The sequence below is a fragment of the Phalacrocorax aristotelis genome, chromosome 1 (assembly GCF_949628215.1).
Source record: "Phalacrocorax aristotelis chromosome 1, bGulAri2.1, whole genome shotgun sequence".
NCBI lineage: Eukaryota > Metazoa > Chordata > Aves > Suliformes > Phalacrocoracidae > Phalacrocorax > Phalacrocorax aristotelis.
Genome location: NC_134276.1, coordinates 130,117,759 through 130,138,372, shown reverse-complemented (window position 1 = coordinate 130,138,372; position 20,614 = coordinate 130,117,759). Strand labels below are relative to the sequence as shown.

Below are 20,614 nucleotides of genomic sequence, written 5' to 3'. Positions count from 1 at the left end.
AATAAGGCACTTGCTATTTCTGAGCTGCTTTTTAGAAAAACTATAGGGGGATTTAATCAGAGAAGGAAGTTGTGGGGCTTATATATATTTTTAAAATAACTTCCAACACCAGTGCCTCTTTGGTGGACTTTTTAACCTTCATTTTCATCACATGAGTTTTATGCACTTCAAAATAGCCAAATGGTGTATTTCAGAAATCCCGTTCTGAAATTCTCAGGCCCGTGGAACAAGACTGGTCCCGAGGGCAGAGCCTCAGCCACAGCTTTGGGTTTCCTTGTGTCAGGTGGAGCTCAGCACAAGCATTGCTCTTTCTCGCATGTTCCTCTTCCCTCTCCTTTTGTGTTTATGAATGTGTCATGTTTATCATAAGGCTTATTACATTAAACTTGCCTGACCAAAATATCGCTTCATGTCGTAAAGTCATGGTAATCATACTGTGCAATTGCATTTTTAAAAAGTTGATTTGAGGGTCATGTCCTACCTCTGATGACTTTGATCGCTTGTAAACAGTACAAGCTTTTGGTTGAAGGGAGGAGCTTTCTCTCTTACCCAATATTCATGTGCCATCAAAAATGTGCTTACAAACTGAAAGGAGATGTGCACAGACTGTCAGCCTGAATCGGTGGTGTGGGTGGTTCTTGGCAAAGCATATGAGTCTCTGAAGATGGTGAGGAAATTTTTAACCGTGGTGTCACAAACTTGATGCGTTAGCAACAGATGTCATTTTCATAAGGCTCTGCTCTCTTAGGGAGCACAGCATGCAAGTGATATTCACAATCTGCATGCAAAACACACAGTGGTTGATGGCATGAAGTCATGTCTTTTAAATACACACTGGCTAGAAGAGCACCTTGGTGTAACATTGTGAAGCTCTGGCTTTAGGGCTTAATTAGACCAAGACGACAGAGCTTCGTGTTGTGCATGGAAAGTCTGTTTGAAGAATGTCAATGAACTGAAAGTCAGAGCAACTATTCTGTTAAAACAATACGTAGCTCTTGCCCCATGTGGTTTTATTTGAGAGCTGAATGCTGATGTGAATGAAGTGAAATAGGATAACCCTGTGCTTTCCATCCTTTTTCTTTCGTCTTTTCACGCGTGCAAAAAAAAAAAAAATATTCAGAAGGGGCGTGAACTCCGCTATACTGGTAGGAGCTATTTCAAATTAGTAAGATAAAACGTGGCCGCTCTGCTAGTGCACAAAGGCTTCATCTAAACTGAAGTCACTTGGGGGTGAGAGCCACATAGTGCACCAGGGACATTTAAGCCTGGCAGTAGTTTCTGAAATGTCAAAGATGGTGGTAGTTTCACAAAAGTGAAGGGGGAGTAATGAAAAAAAAACTTGCATTGATACCAGCGTAGCTTAGAAACGAGAGAGGAGTGTGTCTGGCCTTACTGTCTAGCTGTTACGGTCTGTCAGCGTTTGAGCATCACCAGCATGCCTGAACAAAGAAAGAACTTGCACTGGTCCCTCAGCTTTTTTGTGAGGTATATATTTATTGGGATCTGAAAGGGGTGGGGTGGGGGAGAACCCAAAAGCACCAAAAGCTGTGGTTTTGGATGAGTCAGCATTTCCATTTGACATGATCATTCAGAGATTTTTTTGTAACTCATCCAAAAAAAAACAAAAAACCACCCCAACCAAATAAAAAAGCCAGTGACCTGGGTCTCAGCCTGATATTCATTTGCTTTGCAGAAACTAAGAGGTTTTGAGTTATGCAAGTGCAAATTTTCCTTGAAGAATATTGTATGTAAAGCCTTTTTTTTTTGCATTTGTTTATCTCCAAAACAGGTTCATTTTTTAAAATGAAAACTTGAGCCTTCGGTCCCTCCTGTGGACAAATAGCCTTACACAAGGTCTTGTTTCATTTTAGAAAAATGAATTGCTGCGCCGGTGGGGTAGTATTTGATTGCTTTAAAAGTTCCTGTCAGTGTTTTATTTTTGTTTTTCGTTTGTGGACTTGCTGTGCCTTTTGCCCGGCCATATTCAGTCTGCATACTAAATGTTAGTCTGCCCAAACACTTTACTTTGTGCACTTAGCTTTTTCCTTTTTTTTTTTTCTTTCTCCTTTTTCTTTCTTTTTTTTTTTTAATTTTTTTTTAATTTTGCTTTCACCCAGATATATTTTAGACCGAGACAGACTTTGCTCCAATGGGCCGGATTTTAGTCCGTGCACTAAATTTTAGTCCGCAGACTAAAAATAATCCGCGGATTATTTACTAAATCGATTCCCTCACTGAGAACTACAGAGACCTTAATCTCCTGCTGAGCCATACACACAAGGGGCTTCACAGCTCATGAGTCCTGCCGTCTGTCCGTCCTCCCACCCCCTCCCACCACAGAGCGCCGGCCCGGCATTGCCTTGGTATCGGTGCCCCGCGGCATGGAAGTGCTGGTGAACCCATTGCCGTGGGCGGCAGCCGCTCATGTAGTTCTCAGTGGGCGAATTGGGCAGCTTTCCCGGTGGAACTGTGTTGAATGGGAAGAGCTAAAAGGCCACAGGGGGTTTTGCTTTTACTTCTTAGGATGTTATTCAAAAGGGAGGCGGGAGTGGACAAATTGAGGGGGGGAAAAAATTTCTTAACTAGCAGGTGCGACGGGTATGAGGGGGAATAAACCCGCAGTGTAGAGAAATTCAGTCCATACCCGCATTCCTGAGGTGGTACGTCCAGTTCCTGAAGAATCCTAAAGAGATAATGCCAGCAAACAAAATCCAGTGGCGGGGGAAGTCAATCCAAAATGGAGAATAATCCGCGGCGGCCTGAGGCACTCGTAGCTCACGAAAAATTAAAAGCATCCAAATTCAAAGTACAGATCTCGGATTTTTTATTTTCTCTTCAGCACAAATTATAAATTGCTAGGGGTTTGGTTTTTTTGGGGGAGGGGACAAAAAAAAAAAAACCAAAACAACCCAAAAGTTTACATTGTGTCTCTGGGACAGATTTACAAGTAGGATGTACCTTTGAGGATGAACTAATCTGGCCCCATTGTCTGTGGACGTTTATATCCAGGACCAAGGACTGAAAATTCTTTATGATGGGAAATTCAATTACCCTTTTAGTTCAAGTTAGAGTTTTTATTTCAATTTTTTTTATTTTTTTAGTAAATTCACTGGCATTGGAACATAAATTTAATATAGAAATGTTTCTATACTATGCCTCACCATTGCACAATCAATTTTTTTGGCATACACTGTGGTGAAGTTGGACTTGCTGCTATGGAGACTGATGTTTAAAGTTTCTAATTGTATAAACATTTTCTATGTCCCCCACACCATGGATTTCTTATAATATTGGCTATATTTTTCCTTGCTGGACTATTCTCTTTTGGATTGACTCCCCCTGTTTGGATTATTTCACTGCATTATCATCTTTAGGACTCGTCAGGAACAGGACATTTCACCTCAGGAGTACGGGTATGTACTTAAAAATTTTTTCAAATTACTAGGCCTAGCCATGAAAAAAAGGAGAGAAATGCTGGAAGTGGAATATTTGAGTTCAGACCGCATCCCTGAGGCAGCAGCCAGGTGAATGTTGTAACATAAGGTGATAGAGATGAGATGGGCACAGACCTGTAACTCACTTCATGTGTTAGTTACCACTTGTTGCAGGAGGAGGCCATGTGAGGCCTTCTAATTTATTTTTTTATTTTTTCCGTCCCTGGTTTGAAGCAGTTAGGGCAGACTTTGGGATCCGCCTTCCCTACGTGACTTAATTTCTGATCCGAAGGCAGTTCTCAACAGGGTTTAAGAAACAGATGTTAGGGTTTCACTGAGTTGAAAATGAGGAGTTGAAGAATGGACAAACAAGTACTCCTTTTATAGATGGCAGGTTTGTGACTGTCTGCCTACTAATTTGCTCAAGATAAGGGCTTGTCATCTTTGCCTTAAGAAAAAAATTAATTTTTTTCTTTTTAAAATCTGTATAGTAGCCAATATGTGAGCTGTCCTGAAGGAAAAACACAGCTAAGAGTGAAGTACTAAGTTTCAAGCTGTGGTAAATCAAGCCTGTTAAAATACCAGTGAGAAGGTAGATGAGGAAGACTTCTGTAGTTTTACCTCATGTTAAACACCAAGTGACTTCACATCTGTGGATTTACCTCAAGACATACTAATTTGTGCTACTTACCACAGGGTTAAAAAAAATAAATAATTTTTATTTTTTTTTAAATTGGTGACAGTCTTAGATTTTGTTCTGGTCAGGCTGTGACTTGGGACTGATATTTGCATCCACTCTTCACCGTGGTCAGCGATGCGATCTCTGCAGGCAACCGGTCTTCGCACTGAACAGCTTCTGCTGTCCCTCGATGTAACCATATATTCACAGCACGGTGCTCAGCAGAATTCTCTGCTGGCAGCATTAAGCTAAAGAATTTCCTTTTGTCAGTATAGGCCTCCTGTGAAAACTTTTTTAGGTTCTTTTGCAATAACCTGGTAGTAGAAATAAATTCTGCTCTTTCGGTACCTGGCTCTTTTGATTCCCGAGTCAGGATTCCCTGCCACACAACTTAGCTAGTACAGCACATGCTGCAGCAAATCGGGGTGCTCCTGAGCCAGCTGGGCACCAAGGGGATAAAATGTCAGTCCCTGGAGAACTTAGCCTTTGTGTTTGATTCTCATTCACGAGAGCGTATGTCTTTGGTTTAAAACCTACTTGAGTGCCTGTGCAAGTTTGCAAGTTCCTTGTCTGCAATTAACTAGCATGTCATGTACTGAGTTTTTAATTTCTTTTTTCCCCTCCTCCCCCTACCTCCCCCCTGGTGCAGTGTGGCTTGGGTTCACCTGCACTGGTGCAAAAGCATTTTGGATTAGCTGAGTTTTCACCAAAAATGCTGGCATCAGAACTTAACACTCGCACCCGCCCCACTCCCTTTTCCCCAGGCTGTGTATTACCCGCAATGTAGCGAGAGACAAGTGCTTGAGGCGGCTATCCAGGTCACGTACATGATTAACTCATATTTTGCTTATGACATTTCAAGAAAGGAGGATGGGGGTGTGATTAGCAGTGGTAGAACTGTTCTTAGAGGTTTAAAACAAAGCTGAAGTGAAGAACTCCTTTTTGTAATCACTGAAGGTGAAAAATCTGTTAGAGTAAAATAGTTGGTTCTCCTGACACAACTTTCAGCTGTCCTTACAAACACCAAATGTGCAGGAATTATCCCAATAAGCTTACCAGAATGACTTGCCAGAATAAGGTCACAGAAGGAGTAACTTGCAAATTAGAGCTAGACATTTCCTGCACCCCACCCGTGCTTTCCTTGTTGTTCTCCAAAGTTGAACAGCAGCCTCCATAGCAACAATCTGGCCTGCCTGCCTGCAAAAGTCTGTGTTAGTAAGACTTCATTCAACAGCAAAAAACAACAACCAAAAAAAAAAACCACCCACCAAAAAAAACCCACCAACCAAACAAAAAACCCTCCCCAAAGAAAACAAAAAACCAACCTAAAACCATAGCGGGGCCTTATTCAATTTTTACATTCAGTGAATCCTGCTCATTTGAACCCTCTTCCCTACTTTCACTCCACCCCATATGCATGGCTGGTAGCACCTGTGTGTTTGTCATGATTTTTGAATGAGTTTCCCCTTCATTCTTAAACTTGTTTTTCTGAGTGCGCTCTCATGAAGTCTCTTGCTGGCATTGCACCTTCGCTCTAGTGCAAGACGTTGCAATTAACCCTTTCTCAACCCCAGGAACTGGATTTTTCCATCCTTACTGGAGGATTTTGGTTAGCACAAACCATAAGTTTGTTCCAGGTTATTGGGCAATGAGAGGTTTAATTGCTCTGACTTGCTTCTGGTCAGCAAAGAAAAGAAACATACCCAGACAACCTGTTTCTCCTTGCTTGTGTTTTTTTCTTTTTTAGGTCTTCCGGCCCCGCACTCCACCAGAAGCAATTGCGCTATGTAGCCGTCTGTTGGAGTACACCCCCACTGCCCGCCTGACTCCCCTGGAGGCCTGTGCACACTCTTTCTTCGATGAACTACGGGACCCAAATGTCAAGTTACCAAATGGGCGAGACAAACCTGCACTCTTCAATTTCACCAGTCAAGGTAGCCTGAGCGTTGAAGGATCTCTTCTGTAGGAAGAAGCACTGGCACAAATGTTTGCTGTAATGCAGATGTCACTCCCTCAAAAGTAAAAAAATATCTGAGCAGGAGTAAGGTTATTAAGCAGTTGCATAACCAGCTGTCCACTTGAAAAAGAGAGGAAAGGGACTTGGAGAAATGGGTTATGGGATTTCAGATGCCTTCAATTCAAACTTAAGTGCAGGGGACCGAGGGTTGTTACAATTGGATTGCATCAAGAAGGCTTACGTTTAGAGTTCAATGTCTGCAAAGTAGCTGACGGCTTTGTGTGAAATATCACAGTCAATGGACCATGGAGATTAGTTTATCGTTTTGGAGATGATCCTGCTCCTTCGTATCTGAAACGCCATAGCAAGGAGTAATGCATATTAGATTTAGCAGGGAGGTTTGTAGTGTTGCTGCCCATTTTGGTTGTCGATGCAAGATAAATACGCATGCTTTAGTGTCCAGATTTTATGTGCTGTACAGTTCATCTGGCATTACACTGACTCAGTCATTTAGAAACAGTAAAGACAATGGACAACTAACTTTTTCTATTTGAAGCCAGACTGCTATCAAATTTTAAAATCATTCATGTATTTTTTTCCACATAAGTCAGAAATATAAAACTGATATCCCCCCCAGAACGGTTTTGCCTGCCAAGGCAGAGAATGTGAGAAATCTGACATACAAATAGGCTAGTAATTAATTTCGCAGCATTTTTTTTTTTAAGTGAATAGCTGCCAATTCTCACCCTTTGAGCAAGATTAGATGTGTGTGCATTTTCTGTTGAAAGTCTAAAACACCTTTTGGCTCGGTTAGCATCGATGTAATGTTTCAAACTCTATAGTACATGCAATGCCCACCTGCCAAAATGTGAAACAGAGCCCTCTCCTTCAACATGGGGAGCCCTTTTATTTAAAAAAATAAAAAAAGGTGGAGGGAGAGGGGGGGAAAAAGCTTTGTGTCTGTTCAAAGTAGTATTTCAAGCTGCCTGGAAATCAACTTTTAACTTGCTTTGTATGGCTTCCTTGCAGAAGGTAGATATACTGAATATACTAAAAAGTTTCCAAAGCATGAACACCTTGAAGTGTTCAGGAAAAGAGCTTGTGCTTCAGGGTCACTGTCCTCTGTGCCAATTCCTGCATCTGTTGTTATCAATTGAGTAGTTATGTTACAGGTCCTTCTTTGTTACAGTACTCATGAATTGCCTTTTCTTCCCACTCTAAGGCCATCTCCAATAGCTAAGATAGTTTTGATCCCAGTATCTTAATACAGCTTCACCCCTCTTCATTCTGAAAGTATTTCTTGTTGTTTCTTAATGATGTTAAGATTGGGCGCATCTACTACATGAAAAGAAGGATTTTTAAAAGGATTGGAAAGCTCTGTAGTGAGTCTTTTTAAAAATCCTTAGGGGAAGAGTAAATGTATGTATTGGGCATGTGTCCCTGGTTTCCCCCCAGGCAGTGTGGGAACTGCTGGGTAAGCCACCCTAATGCTCAAGCAAATTTAAAGCTCCTCTTTTGCCATCCTAAGGAGCTGATGTGCTCTCCCCTTGCACAGTGACTGATGGGATTGGCAAGAGAAATCAGTTTCAGTGGAGCGATTTCCTTAAGATTCAAAAAAGCTGGTTTCTGTCATTCAGCAGGTGCCAGTTTTGCCATCTAAAAGGGAAGGCAGGACAGAGGCTGGTCACACTAAGCGTTCCCAAATAAGCTCTGTTGCAGGTGACCAACCAAACTTAAAAAAAAAAAACAAACCCAAAACAAAAACAAACCCCACAAGAGTTTTTTGAAATAAATACATTGCTTAGTGCAGTGATTTTTAAGACCTTCGTAATTAATAAATGTGCAGCAGTGAGTGTCGTGTAGCAGCAGTCCTGGTTACCACCGCAAGCTACGCAAGAAGCTTTTGCTCCTCCTGTGACCATTGCGCAGTCCTCGCTCTTCAGCCAGACTGTGCAAGGTCCCACCAAATTGGCTAGTCTAGAGCAGAAATCCCAACTGGGAAATAGATCCAGTCATTGGAAGTCAGGTGATGGCTCGTGTTAAGTCATCTGTGGCAATTTAAAAAAAAATGAAAGACACCCTTTGTTTTTGAAAGCTGTTTGTTTTCAACAGACAATACTAAGTTTTAGAAATGTTTTATTTGGCTATATTCAGTTGCCTGAAACCCATGAAGTAGGAGGTAGCTGCAAAAGGCTTGAAGGCAAAACTGTTAGAAATAACAACATAAAGCTGACTATTAATAGTTTGGGTTGATTTTCAGAAAGAACCTAAGCATCATACCGAATATGCTGATCTTGGGCACTAGTGCTGCTCAGATATAGTCTAGAAAAAAAAGCGGTGAGAGTATATGGAAGATAAAGATCATGGTCTTTGGCTGCCAGCAGTAGCTGTGGGGCAAGTAGGTGCTTACTTTATCGTAGAGATGAGATCTGCTGAAGAGAGCTTTATCTTGCCTGTAAGTTGATCTTAGTATTTAAACAAATGTTACACGCTAATTGGGGTTTGAAAAACTTATTTTGGCCAAGGAGGTATGTCTACTAGCCACAGAGCTGCAGTTCAGTGGCTGCTAGACCTGCAAGACAGACAGCAATTTTTCCTCTTAGACGCTGAATTTTCAAACAGTCTGTGAAATGACTACCGTTTCCTAAACCTCTTGTGAAATGTTTGTGATTGTGCTGGGTCACAAACGTTAGCGTCACTAAATGTTAGGCCACTAAAGACTGTAAAATTCCTTCAGCACTTAGGAATGGTTACCATGTTTCTTGATGACAAATTACATTTTTGCTAATGTGAGGGCGGGAATTGTGTTTTGGTTTGTTTTTTTAAATGAGCCTAGCTTGTGACCTATTCTTTATTTATATTTTATATATTTTTAATATCTATTTAATATATTTTAATATATTTTTTATATTTTTATATATATGTATATATGTATAAACCCTTCATTTCTAACCAAACTGTTTCAGTGTGACCAGAAATTCTTAGTGTAACCATTTGAGTGCCATCTAGGATTTTTTTAGACAGAGTATTTCTGCTCAGGGCATGTGGAGATAGGGGAAGACAGGAAAATGATTAAACTTGTGCTGCTTCCAGCACTACTCTAGGTTGAGAAGAAACTGCTGTTGAGTTGTTAATTTGAGTTGCATGGAAAGTTTGTTATTGTGACAAAGCAAACATGATTCAAGACTAATCTTTCCAGGGGATTCTGGGAGTGTTGATATATCAAACGTAATGATACTGAAAAAGAGCACTGCACTATTTCCCAACACCAAGCATTTTCTTGTGTTTGGGGAATGAATATGATCTGGTGTTCTAATAAAACTGGACATTTTCATTCCTGTTCCTAGTGGGAGATGTAAACTGGCTGCAAAAGGCATGATTTGATCAGGAGAGCCAAAGGCATGCTCCCAGCTGATGTGAGTGGGAGTTGGCTCTCATAAATGAATTGGGATAGCTGCTCTGTTCACATCATTGTATTGAAACTGGATTGCCTTGATCACAATACCTTCTTGCAGCAGTATTGGTTGTAATTAACCCAACCTTGAATTGCAAGTTTGACTTAGATAAGCAGGCTACAGTTCACAGCTTGTCCAAATACTGTGTTGGAAATCACTGAGAACAGAGGTTCTCAATGCTTTGTAGACTGCAGATACCACAGGTCAAGCTTTTTCCTTGGTATTGACATGTCTGATCCTTACAGGTGGGATGGCTGCAAAAATATGGCAGAACAAAAATTCAAACAAGTTCTCAAGCAAAGTTGCTATTAAACTTCAGCCCAAAGAGTTCAATTATTGGGGTTATTTCTTGTCTGAATTGACCTGCTCCTCTAACTGAAGTGTCAAGACATTCAGAGCATGCTGAATTTAAGAAACTTTATACCAAGAAAGATAACGTGGGGTTTGAGAAGAAGGGAACAAGATCAGTCTTCTAGTCTCTATGCAGGTTCTTTAAGGTAGCTTCAGAGAAATAAGTTGCATACGCCTTAAAAACAACAAAAATCAGTATACTTGCCATAGCTGGGGCTGTGAAAGGAGGTTTTGATGGCATTAGATGAACATATGAGAGGAGTGAGAATGCGGTCAAAGTGCTGTTGCAAGGCATTTGTTGTTCTGTCAGGTCAGCTGGTTCTTTGGCTGTGGTGATGCAGGCAGTCTATAGCTGCATCCTCAAGGCACCTCTTAGCACCGGAAGGTAGCAAATGTCATTTGGCTTCCTTGACATTTTAGCTCTGCTTTTGTTTGGGTCACAGCCCTGTATTGCTGCCAGTGATGAGCAAAAAAATAATGTGGGGGTGATAGAAACCATTTTAAAAGAGTGAGGGAAACAGCAGATTCCCAGTAATAACAGATCTGAGAAATTATTTTGGATAAAATACTGAAGGAGCAACATCATCTAGCACAGAGCCGCTAATACCCAAATTAGTATTAAAGTGTAGGTTTATCACTGGTATTCAGCTTTGACACTTGGATTCATGTTTCTTCAGTTTATTTTTCCATTTAAAATGGAAATTTATAAATTCTGAATTATGAATATATGAATTATGAATTATTCCCACATGAATTTGAGGATTAGTAATTGTACAAATGCTGTGAGTATTGAGGCTTTGTAGAAGGACTAGCTAGGTCTGCTTAGACCTGAATGGAGTATTACAGGATAGATTGGACGGGTTGCAGGGAATGTAGCAATTTCTGTTTGGTTCTAGACTGGAGCTTGTGTTCACAAGTGCTGAAACACAGTCTCAAAATGTGTAGTAATAAGAGGCTTGTAAGCAGGTGAGTGTCTTCTGCATCTTGCCCTCCCAGTAGTAAAGACACTTAATGTAACTTAATGGAGGAAAAAGAATCACCAAGTACCGATTCCTTTAAGACCTAAGTTTAAAGCTTGCCTTAAAGAAAAGCAATAGGCTCTTAAAAATTAGCCCAAATAATTTAGGACTGTGTACAAAACCACCTTACTGAACCCATGGCATGATTTGGGCTGGTTTCTGTACAGCCCTTGGTATCTGGAGGTCTTATGTAGAAAGCTGTCTATTTCCATTTCTCCTCCAGATGACCTCCTGGAGCTCCAAAAGTCATCAGTCTCCTTCCGTGAGGTGACTATTCACATCCTTTTCACCGGATGTTGCTTTCTCAAGAGACAGTCACTCCTGTTTCTGAAACAAACAGGACCTGTCTTGTCTCAGCTCAATCCCACCTTCTGTGAGGCACTTGATTCACTTGAAAGGGTGCCAGAAGATTGTCATTTCTTGGCAATGTGTTGCCCTTAATCCTCCCACAGTTGTGGCTGTAAGATGCCTATTTCTCATTCTGATACATGTTGAAACTATATTAGATTTGGAACCTAAAAGACATGACTATCTTTTCCTTGCTCAATGTCTTCAGGAAGAGTGGTTGCATCATTTTGTTGTCTATTTAAATTGCCCGAACGACCAATTCCCTTTGCCTTTCCCTGTGCTTTTAAAGGAGATGTCCCCTCTCCCTGACCTCACTCAAGGAGACTGCTGTGAGAGATTGGTCTTGGGTTCCTGGGTCCTTGAGAAGGTGATGCTTGAGTGAGCCAAAGAACTGAATCCCTGAAGCTCTTGGAGCAACTGTGGCAGCTGGTCTCTTGCTGAACCAGTGCCCAAAGCAGCACCACTGTTATCAGCCTTCTGGAGACTGATTGCGAGTGGGTTTGTGAAGGAAATCCTTCCAGCGCTCAGAAGGAAACAGCATTACCAGGCTGTTGATAAGAAACAGGCCTGGCTGGTTCTTTGCTAACTCCCAAACTGCTGTCTTTCTGTAGGGAATAATTCCTTTGCACCACTACTTGTAGTTTTTTACAGTCTTGCTCTGGAGACTGCCTTGCTGAATATGGCTGTGGTTTCCTCTCGCTGGTTGGCAAAGAAGAAAATGTAACGCGACCTTTGGCTGTAAGGGCATGTGTTTCACCCAAGGTTGCTGTTACGGGGGGTAAACCCAAGGAGCTGAACCTGCATGCGGGGCTCTTCGTGGACGATGAGCTAACTCTGTTTGTTCCACCTCCCCTCCAGAACTGTCAAGTAACCCATCTTTGGCTTCGATCCTCATCCCTGCTCATGCCCGGAACCAAGCAGCTGCTTCAACCCCTACAAATGCTACAGCGGCCTCAGGTGAGAACGTGCGCCTGCCTGCCTCCCTCCCCACCCTCGCTCCCCCTGCCCAGGCACCTTCCCTCTGCTGTGGTCTATGAGCCGCCTCAGCAGTCAGGGTGAACAGGGAGTAAGGGTTCGTTCCAGCATCATCTGAAACGTGCTCTTGGTAGGTGGTCATTTAGGTGCTAGCTGTGGTCACCAACTCAAATCCTAACCCAGGGCATTTAGACTCCACGTTCGACTGTTTTGTTCGTTGGTCCCTCTCACTCAGACTTCCACTATTAAAGAAATCGTTACCTCCCCTGGTTTTAGCAGCCCTTGGGGATTGGTTTGCACCTAATTTCTGTGCTTTCACACAGTCTGAAATTAACACTGACTTGGAGCGTGAGTTTGCGATGCCTAGGAAGAGTAGAAACAGCTAGCTTCAGTACATGTGGCCTCCGTGGAGTGTGGACAGAGAGAATTTTTCCCCAAAGGCAATAGCACTTAACAGTCTGGTTAGGGAGTTGAGTGTGCTCACTGCCTCATCTAAGTAGTTGCAGTTGCTTCTTCCTGAGTTTGCTTGTGTCATCTTTGGGGATGAGGCAGATGCTTTGGGGTTTTGGCCAGCACTGAGTGAATTTCTTTTTTGCCTCTCCCATGTGCTCTCAAGTTTCTGTCAGAAGCCTTCTAAAGGCTCGCTGTTGGCCTGTAGCCACTCCATATTGTATTGTGTTTCCACTGAAAGCTTAAAAGCTGGGCAGTACCAGTTGGGAGACTCCCAGAGAAAATCCTAGGTGCTGCAGTATGTAGCAGAGGTGATTCAGTACATGGCACGCTTCCTCTGAGTCAGGCCTGAGTCAGCAGGCTGCAAAATGGGTGTGCTGCCATCCGTATCCTGCGTGCCTGTCAGTCCTATTTGACAAGGGCTGTGACCTCCTTTTGAGGTGCAGGGCGCTTACTCAGTGTAAGGTAGCTGATAAGGAGGTGCCCTAATTAAAAAGATATTCTTGAAACGTGCAGGAAAGCGTTTGCAGGTTGATGTGCCGGACAGTTATCTGATATCTGATGCTCTTGGTCCAACCAGTGCTGTATAGAAAGTGTTTTTATACTTCAGGACAGACAGATGCACCCAGGTTTGAAAGATGAGGCTTCTCTCTGAAAATGTAGTAGCAGTAGATAAAAGCTACAGCCTGTACAATCTATGTGCTCTGAATTTAGGAGAAAGCAAAATTTCTATTTACAAATTCAGTATGTTTGTTTCATACACTTTGGCAGTATTTTGCAAGTAGTTATGTTCTCTGTTTCCCTTTTATGTGCATCTGTTGTTCAACGAGTGAGAAAAAAGCAGATAAAGGCGTAAAAGTGACTGAAAAACTACAAAATACAAACACAGAAAATCATTCTCAGCCCTTCTGAAAAATACTGTTTCACTTAATGTCCCATTCATACCTTTTAGGGAATTATCTTTGCCAAGATACAAGTCTTGAGGAATTAGTGGGGTTAAGAAATGTGTTTTCACCCAGCACTTATCAAGAATTCATGTGTGGGGAAGATGCATTAGCCCGAGTCCTAAATGTGTCATATACCAAAAGAAAAACCAAAACTAACCCCACCTTACTGATGTCAACATTTTTAAACCTGTTTGCAAGCACTGCACTGAGTTGGGATAGGACCTCTTATTCTTAGTTCAAAAACCAGAAAACAAATCCTTGCAGCTTGGAAAGAAATTGTGAAATGAAGTTCAGTATTTGGCAATGCGCAGCTTTGGTTTTCTGCAGCACAGCTGGTCTGTAGTTTCTTACTCACATGGGGTTCTTACAACAGGCAGGGGGAATTTAATGATTTTTAGGATTAGGTCCTGTATGAGGTTATGTTAATCTGTTGTGCCTTGCATGCTGACACTACACTGAGCAAGAGGTTTTCATGGAAGGGGTCCCTGCTTTCCCTATACCCGCTGCACATCCCAGAGCAGTACATTTCTAGTTCTTCAGTAACTGCTGAAGCAGCATGGGAGCAACTCTCCCACCTAAACCAGGGCATCCCGATAGGCAGGAGGCTTTTTTGCAAAATGTTTGCTCACGTGACTAAGCAGTATGAGTCCAGAAACTACTTTTGTGAGTGGCGATGATGCTACAAAACTTAGCTCTCAAGGCAATTCAAAGGGCAAAGCAAGTTATATCTAAGTGTAATCCACATTATTAGTGTGTAACTCTTGTCTCCCTCTAGCAAGCAGAACTGATACTGAGGTTCAAGCATCCACAGCTGTGTCCAGCATAGTTGCCTACTCTGTAAGCTTGAGGAATAGGTTTCACCTACATGGAAATGCACTGAGCTTGTTCATCACTGTAGGTAATCCAGCTGGGCTGCTGTTACCTGCTTGCAGACAGTTGCTCCATTTTCATAGCTATCATGTTGGTATGCAGCCGTGTCAGAATCTTAGCTTTTTGGTAAGGTGTAAAGCACTGCTTTTTATCAGGCACCAAGGCAGGGTCATAGTTAGAGAATAACTAGGAAAATGAGATCTGTTTGCCCAAAGTCTAGCAGCGTAGTGTTTGCCAGGAGACTTCCCACCTCTTAACACCACACCGCTGTGAAGATTGGCTTTCAACATACCACGTCAACACTGCAGGTTTCACCAAGCCAGAAATACTAGCCCGTGTCCTAACCAATATGGCACACATCTGCATTTTTAAAAGTTATCAAAAACGAGTCATTTTTGTTCACTGACAGATTCACTGGGGAGATTTCAACAGGCTGGTGCAACAGTAATCCTGGGATCATGATCTTAAATGCAGGGGAATTATTGTAGGCAATTTTTGAGTGTTAAAAAGTGTATTTGTTGTAAATTTCCTCTTCTCTTGAAGTGTAAAGCCGGACTCCCTGTACTAATGGAACCTGACTTTGCAGCCTTGTAACTGCTGTTAGTAAATACACCTAAATGGTTATGAGAAATTCCCTCTCACATTAGTGGCATGCCTAGAGCAAAGCGGAGGAAAAAGGAAGATAGGAGTGACTGGCCCCTGCTTGAAATGGTGCGCTAGCTTCCTGTGAATTATTCTGGCCATTGATTAAAAACGCCAGCATAGCTTTATTCATGTGGATGCTGACTTGATCTAGCTGGAGGAGGAGGAGGATGGCTTCATAGCCACAGCATCTGAGAGAGGAGTATGCACACCAAGCCGAAAGCATATCTGCTTGTGTGACTACGTGTGTTTTTTCCTGGATCAGCCAGCAGCAGTAGTTACCTCTGTTAGTCAGCATTAAGATGGGAAGAGCATAATTGCCATCTGCAGGGGAGTTGTGCCAGCCGGGATGCTGGGGTCATCGTCTTAGGCATCCTGCTGTGTTGATCCTGTGTAATCCCAAATGCGACGGTGTGCCTGAACTTCCAGCAACAAAACAGATTAGAGCTGGTGTTACCTGCCAGTGTGTGGCAGTTGGAAGAGACCATGGTGCTCCATAAAAGAAAAATATAGTGCATTTGCAGTATTCCCATTGAAGGGATTTTGGAAAACTTTAATTCCTTAACCTGGAGGAGAGGGGCAAGCAATTTGCTCAGGCTTCTGCAAGCTCAGCACAGGGATTAGTCCATGGCAGTTAGAGGAGTAAAACCGGCACATTTTAAGCTTGCCAGTTTTGCTCTGAGCTCTGGATTTCTGGATCCATCTGCAGGTACAATAGGAAAACTGGGCTTTTCTCCTCCTTCCGCTTGTCGCCTCAGCTGTCCTGTGAGGACTCCTGGGCTGCTGGTAGTCTTGTTTCTGTATCTTTGCAGATGAGCGGTGCAGTCTGTCAGCATTACAAATCCAACTGTCTAATGCTGCCATTAGTGCTAATGGGCTTTCTCAGATCGAGCAGGCTCTCTGTCTTTCTCTGAACTGTATCCTGATCTTTCTTTTCCGGGAGGTTTCTAAGGAGTGTCACGTACCCTCCAAGAAAGCTGAGGAATTCCTCAGAGGGGAAAGGAGGTGCTCTACATTGATGAGATCTACTCTTGCCCTCTGCTTGGAAGAAATTTTGGAAGCGGCTGACACTTAAGCCCTAATGTTTTTGGGTTGTTGTTTTTTTTGCCTGCACAGGCAGAGGTGTCAGGTGGGTGGCTTAGGGCAGAGGGGCTGCCCTCACCTCAGGCCAGTCTGCTGTGTAGTCATCTGTCCCAGATCAGAAAGCTGCATATCAGCTCCTAGCTTCGCTCCCCAACAGGGCTTCCACGGTGGCACAGGCCACTGCTTCACAAAGCAGGTGTTTTAGCAACATTGCTGAGGGTCTAGATTTTCTTCTCTAATGCCCAAATACTGCTTTCTCATGATGAGGAGTAGTAAGCGAATGTCCAGAGACCCTCATACTCCAGTTGTGCTCTTGTTCTGGCGCTTCAGCAGAGATGTTGGAACAAGTCCCTCTTTGTTCCCTAAATGCACTGTCGATGAGGAGTCAAAGAACAAGCTGGAATGTCAAAATACTGCATTTTCTTGCAGGTTCAGAGCCAGTACAGCATTGAGCAGGTTCTGGGCTCTGTCCCAGACTGGGCGGACTTCTATATGTTGTTGCGAAAAGTCCCACATAAATGACCTTGGGCTGCATCACCTGGTTTATTTGCTTTTTAGCATGTGACATATATTTCTGAGGAACTCCCCCATTAGAGTGGTGAAAGAAAAGGAGCTTATGTTACATATGTTATGTGAAGTAGCTCCATCCCTTCCTCTCTTTTCTTTATCTCTGTTCAGTAGCAGTGTAGTGATAACGATTTCAGCTTCTGCTGTCTTCAGGAATAGGAGATCAAAAAGTACATTTCATTTCTGCAAGTGAGACACAAGCCCTTTTTGTACACATACAGAGAAATCCTCTGCCAGCAGTACAGACTCCAGCTGGACTGCTTGCATCAGGCATGGCAGATGTTGCATTAACTGGCATGTATCCATACCTAAAAATTAATCCAGAACAGGCACAGTGAGAGTTAAATGTGGGGAAACTATTACCTGTCTGGCTGGGTCACTTTTGATTTTTGTGGTCGTTGTTGGTCTGCATGCACGTGGGATTTGGGTATTGCTCCTCCAAGGTAATTCTCCACACAGGAGGGCGTTCTCGTGTGCAAGGCTAGCTTTCCAAATAGCATTGGTACTGTCGTCATGCTGCCTTGGTGCTTTAACTGCATGCGCTTTTTTATTACCATGGTGGTCATACCTATGTGAGGGAGGGGTTGCAGTTAATTTGGGGTGAGAGGAAAGGGAGCAGGAGACTCCCAGAGCATTCACCTGGCATCCTCTGCCCACAGGAGGATTTCCCTTTCTTCCCACACGCTCCTCAGCATTTCCTTTTCAAAGAGGCGTCATCCTCTCTTCCCACTTGTCCCCTGTGTTCCTGGATTCTGCTGTTTGTTTCATTTCCTATTTTTGTTGTCATTGCCTACGTACATTATTTAATTTGTCGCTCGGCAAGTACTGCCCATCTCTAGACTGTCATTCATTTCATTGCCTTTGCTCATGGCCGCACTTCCCACTGTGGGCAAGTCGATGTGGCAGGAGAGGAGAGGGGTTTTGTTAGCAGGTGACCGTAGGGCATTGCCCGGCTGCATTGCCTCACCAGCTCTTCTGTGCTGGAGAAGTGTTACCGCTGCCCATCAGCTGTACTTTGTCATGTCTATTATTTGCGCTAGTTATACTGTCCTTCAGCCTGAGGTCAGTATATCCATTCTTTATTTCTATAAGCCCTTTTCCCCAATGTCTTTCGAATGCACTGTTTGTCCAGTCTGCCCTCTTTTGTACTGAGATGATAAGTCTTTTCTTCCCCCACCCCCCTTGCAGTATTGATAACTTTGCAGGTAACCTTACTTAAATTAAGTGGGAGAAATGCACGACGGTCTCTTGTAGAAAACCTCACTTATATATACAGGATGGGAAAAATATATTATTGTGTTGTGTATGTGTTTAACCATTCATCCACATTCCTTTTTGTGACCCTGCTAAATAGATACTGCATAGGGTGGTTCCACATGAAGTCGGTACATGGTTTTTTTCCCCTACCAACTCTTCTGATAGTGTAAGAACAATATTTTTTAAAGAAATTCCTGATCCGTGTGGCCTGTGAAAACAGAGTTACAATGAATTTCCTTTTGGTATTTCTTTGTGAATCCTGTGTTTTTTTGGAATGCACTTTGATAGATGCCTGTGATCCTGTGATTTGTCTCTCTGCGGAGCGCTGTCCCTCCCAGAGAATAGGGGGTGTTGGAGACCACTTGCTGCAGAGACCCAACCCTCTAACAGTGTCGTAGGCTTGCATAAACCTTGTCACTGGCTTCAGGCCTTGATGTTAATCTGCTTCAGCACTTCAGAGGGTGGCAGATCCAACTTCGGTTGAGCAACACAGAATAAAGCAGTAGAGTTGAAAGACGTTTTCCGAGGCAACAAGCGCATGAATTACCTGTTAACACACAAGCCATTTCTGCCAGGGAAGCAGGCTCCTCGCGTTCACTGCCTGTGCTCGCGCGCACAGTTAACAGGCGCCTTTGTTACAAGAAGGCTGAACAGTGTGATACTTCGGCACCGACATGAAGCCTTGTAGTGGCCCACGGATACTTGATGGGTTAGCTTTGGCGATGCCAGCGCGCCTTGTCTGCCGCTAGAGTTACTGGAATGTAAAGCGGGCAACTTACGGCTGCGTGAGCAGCGTGATGTCCTGCAAAATCAGCTGAAGCCCAGCTGGGTGTTCGCGTGCCGGCCTGCAGCCCTCAGCCCTTGGGGCTGCTTAAAGTCAGTCCTCCCACCCTCTCCCCAGAGCGAACCGTTCCACCTGCACCCCCTGAAGCGTCCTAACCAAAGGGCACCGGTGGGAGTTGTGGGTTTCCCTGCGTGGAGAATGTCATAGCTATTGTTCCAAACCTGTCTGTATTTTGGAGGTAATACTCGTTGTTTTTTTTCTCTCTTCCCTTCCTCTCACCTGTCATTTGCAGATGTTAACGCAGGAGAACGAGTTCAGACCAATAGTGTAGCTACAGCATCAGCCTCCAACTCCACCTGAACCGGTACCAAGCAGCCAGCTGCACAGGAAAAATCACCAGTAATTTGAGTCTTGCTCAGCAACACTGGTCACATTTGGAAAGAAAATTAAAAAGAGGAAAGAAAAAAAAAAAAAACCAACAAACCAACCAACCTGTTCATTTTAGTGTTCAATTTTTTATTATTGTTGTTCTTATTTAACCTTGTAAAATATCTATAAATACAAACCAGTTTCATTGTATTCTCACTCTGCAGGGTGTCCGGGGCAGGGGACTAGGTGGGGGGAGGAGGGAAAGCGGAGCAATACAACACACCAATGTCTCTCCCCTCGACAATCTCTTCATGTTGGAAGTTTGCTGTTGTGTACTTCAGAACCAGGACTCTTGCCTCATGCCCCCTCCCTCAACAGAAAGAAGGAAAAAAACAAAACAAAACAAAAAAAACCCAAACCTCATTCTCTGCTGAAGTTTTTTTTTTTTTAACCTCTTTTTTTGTTTTCTTTTTAAGTGAAGTTTCGGACTTTGATGTAGTGCACAGCTTGAATTTGGTCGGGAGCTTAGCAGGGGTCATTCGACAGAGCTCAGCGTTTCTTGTCAGCGGATCCATATCCCAGGTTGTCTGAAGAACAGCCCCGGCTCGGTATGGGGAGCGGGCGACGTGGTAGGAAAATAGGTTGCTGGGGGTGGGGGGGGGAGGGTTTGCCGTGTGTCTAAGGCTTGAGCTGCTGGTGGAAGCCTTTCGTTTTAAAAAAAACAGCGCTAGTGATGAAGAAACCTGCAGCTTCACTATGGGAAAAGTCTTACCCAAGTGGGTTATATATAATATAATACACACACATGCACGAACACAAGCGGTTAGCTTTACCGAAGCAGCTCCTTTGCCCGGCCGGAGCTCCTGCGCCCCGTGTCGCAGGCCAGCGCAGGGCAAATTGGCCGGCGGAGGCGGCCGCTCAGCTCCCTTCTTCAGCAGAGAAGAGCGGACGAACAAAACCCTCGGAGGGGGCGGGGGCCCAGCCGGGGATATTAAGGGACTTTTTGGAAAGTGGCCACTGTGAAAGCGTTTTCTGTTTTTCCTTCCCCCCCACCCCGCCCCGCGAGCTCTCGATTTGAACAGGCTTCCCTTTCCCAAGGTGCGTACAGGAAAAGGACACCAGGGTTTATAATGTGAACTGTAACAGTCTACTGGTTTATTTTGTAATATTTTTTTTAACTGCAGTTTTAACTTGCAGGATGCCACATTCTACGATAGTGCTGATTTTAAATCCACAGCTAGAATCTGTATTTAATTTCATCTTTTTTAACCTCTTGCTTTTTTTGATCTCTATTTATTGATGCGTGTTGCCACGTCGCCATTATGTTTTTACATTGGTAGAATATTAATAAAATACACATCTGAGTGCTCTTGACAGTAATTTGTACCTGCTGACTTGTAGGAAAGCTGGCTATATATGAGTGTGTG

At 43.3% G+C, this 20,614-nt stretch overlaps 1 protein-coding gene across 2 annotated transcripts in view; it reads left to right on the top strand.

Moving 5' to 3' along the window:
• Positions 1–20,602, top strand: part of GSK3B (glycogen synthase kinase 3 beta) — a 150,424-nt gene extending 129,822 nt beyond the window's left edge. Inside the window, exons 9-12 of one of the 2 annotated variants that reach the window (XM_075107197.1) lie at positions 3,375–3,413; positions 5,861–6,047; positions 12,102–12,200; positions 19,111–20,602. In XM_075107197.1, the coding sequence (XP_074963298.1) occupies positions 3,375–3,413; positions 5,861–6,047; positions 12,102–12,200; positions 19,111–19,178 (393 nt within the window). In that variant the 3' untranslated portion in view covers positions 19,179–20,602. The remainder of the gene's footprint in view (positions 1–3,374; positions 3,414–5,860; positions 6,048–12,101; positions 12,201–19,110) is intronic. The other variant, XM_075107206.1, reaches the window with a different exon arrangement.
• The last annotated feature ends 12 nt before the right edge of the window (positions 20,603–20,614 follow it).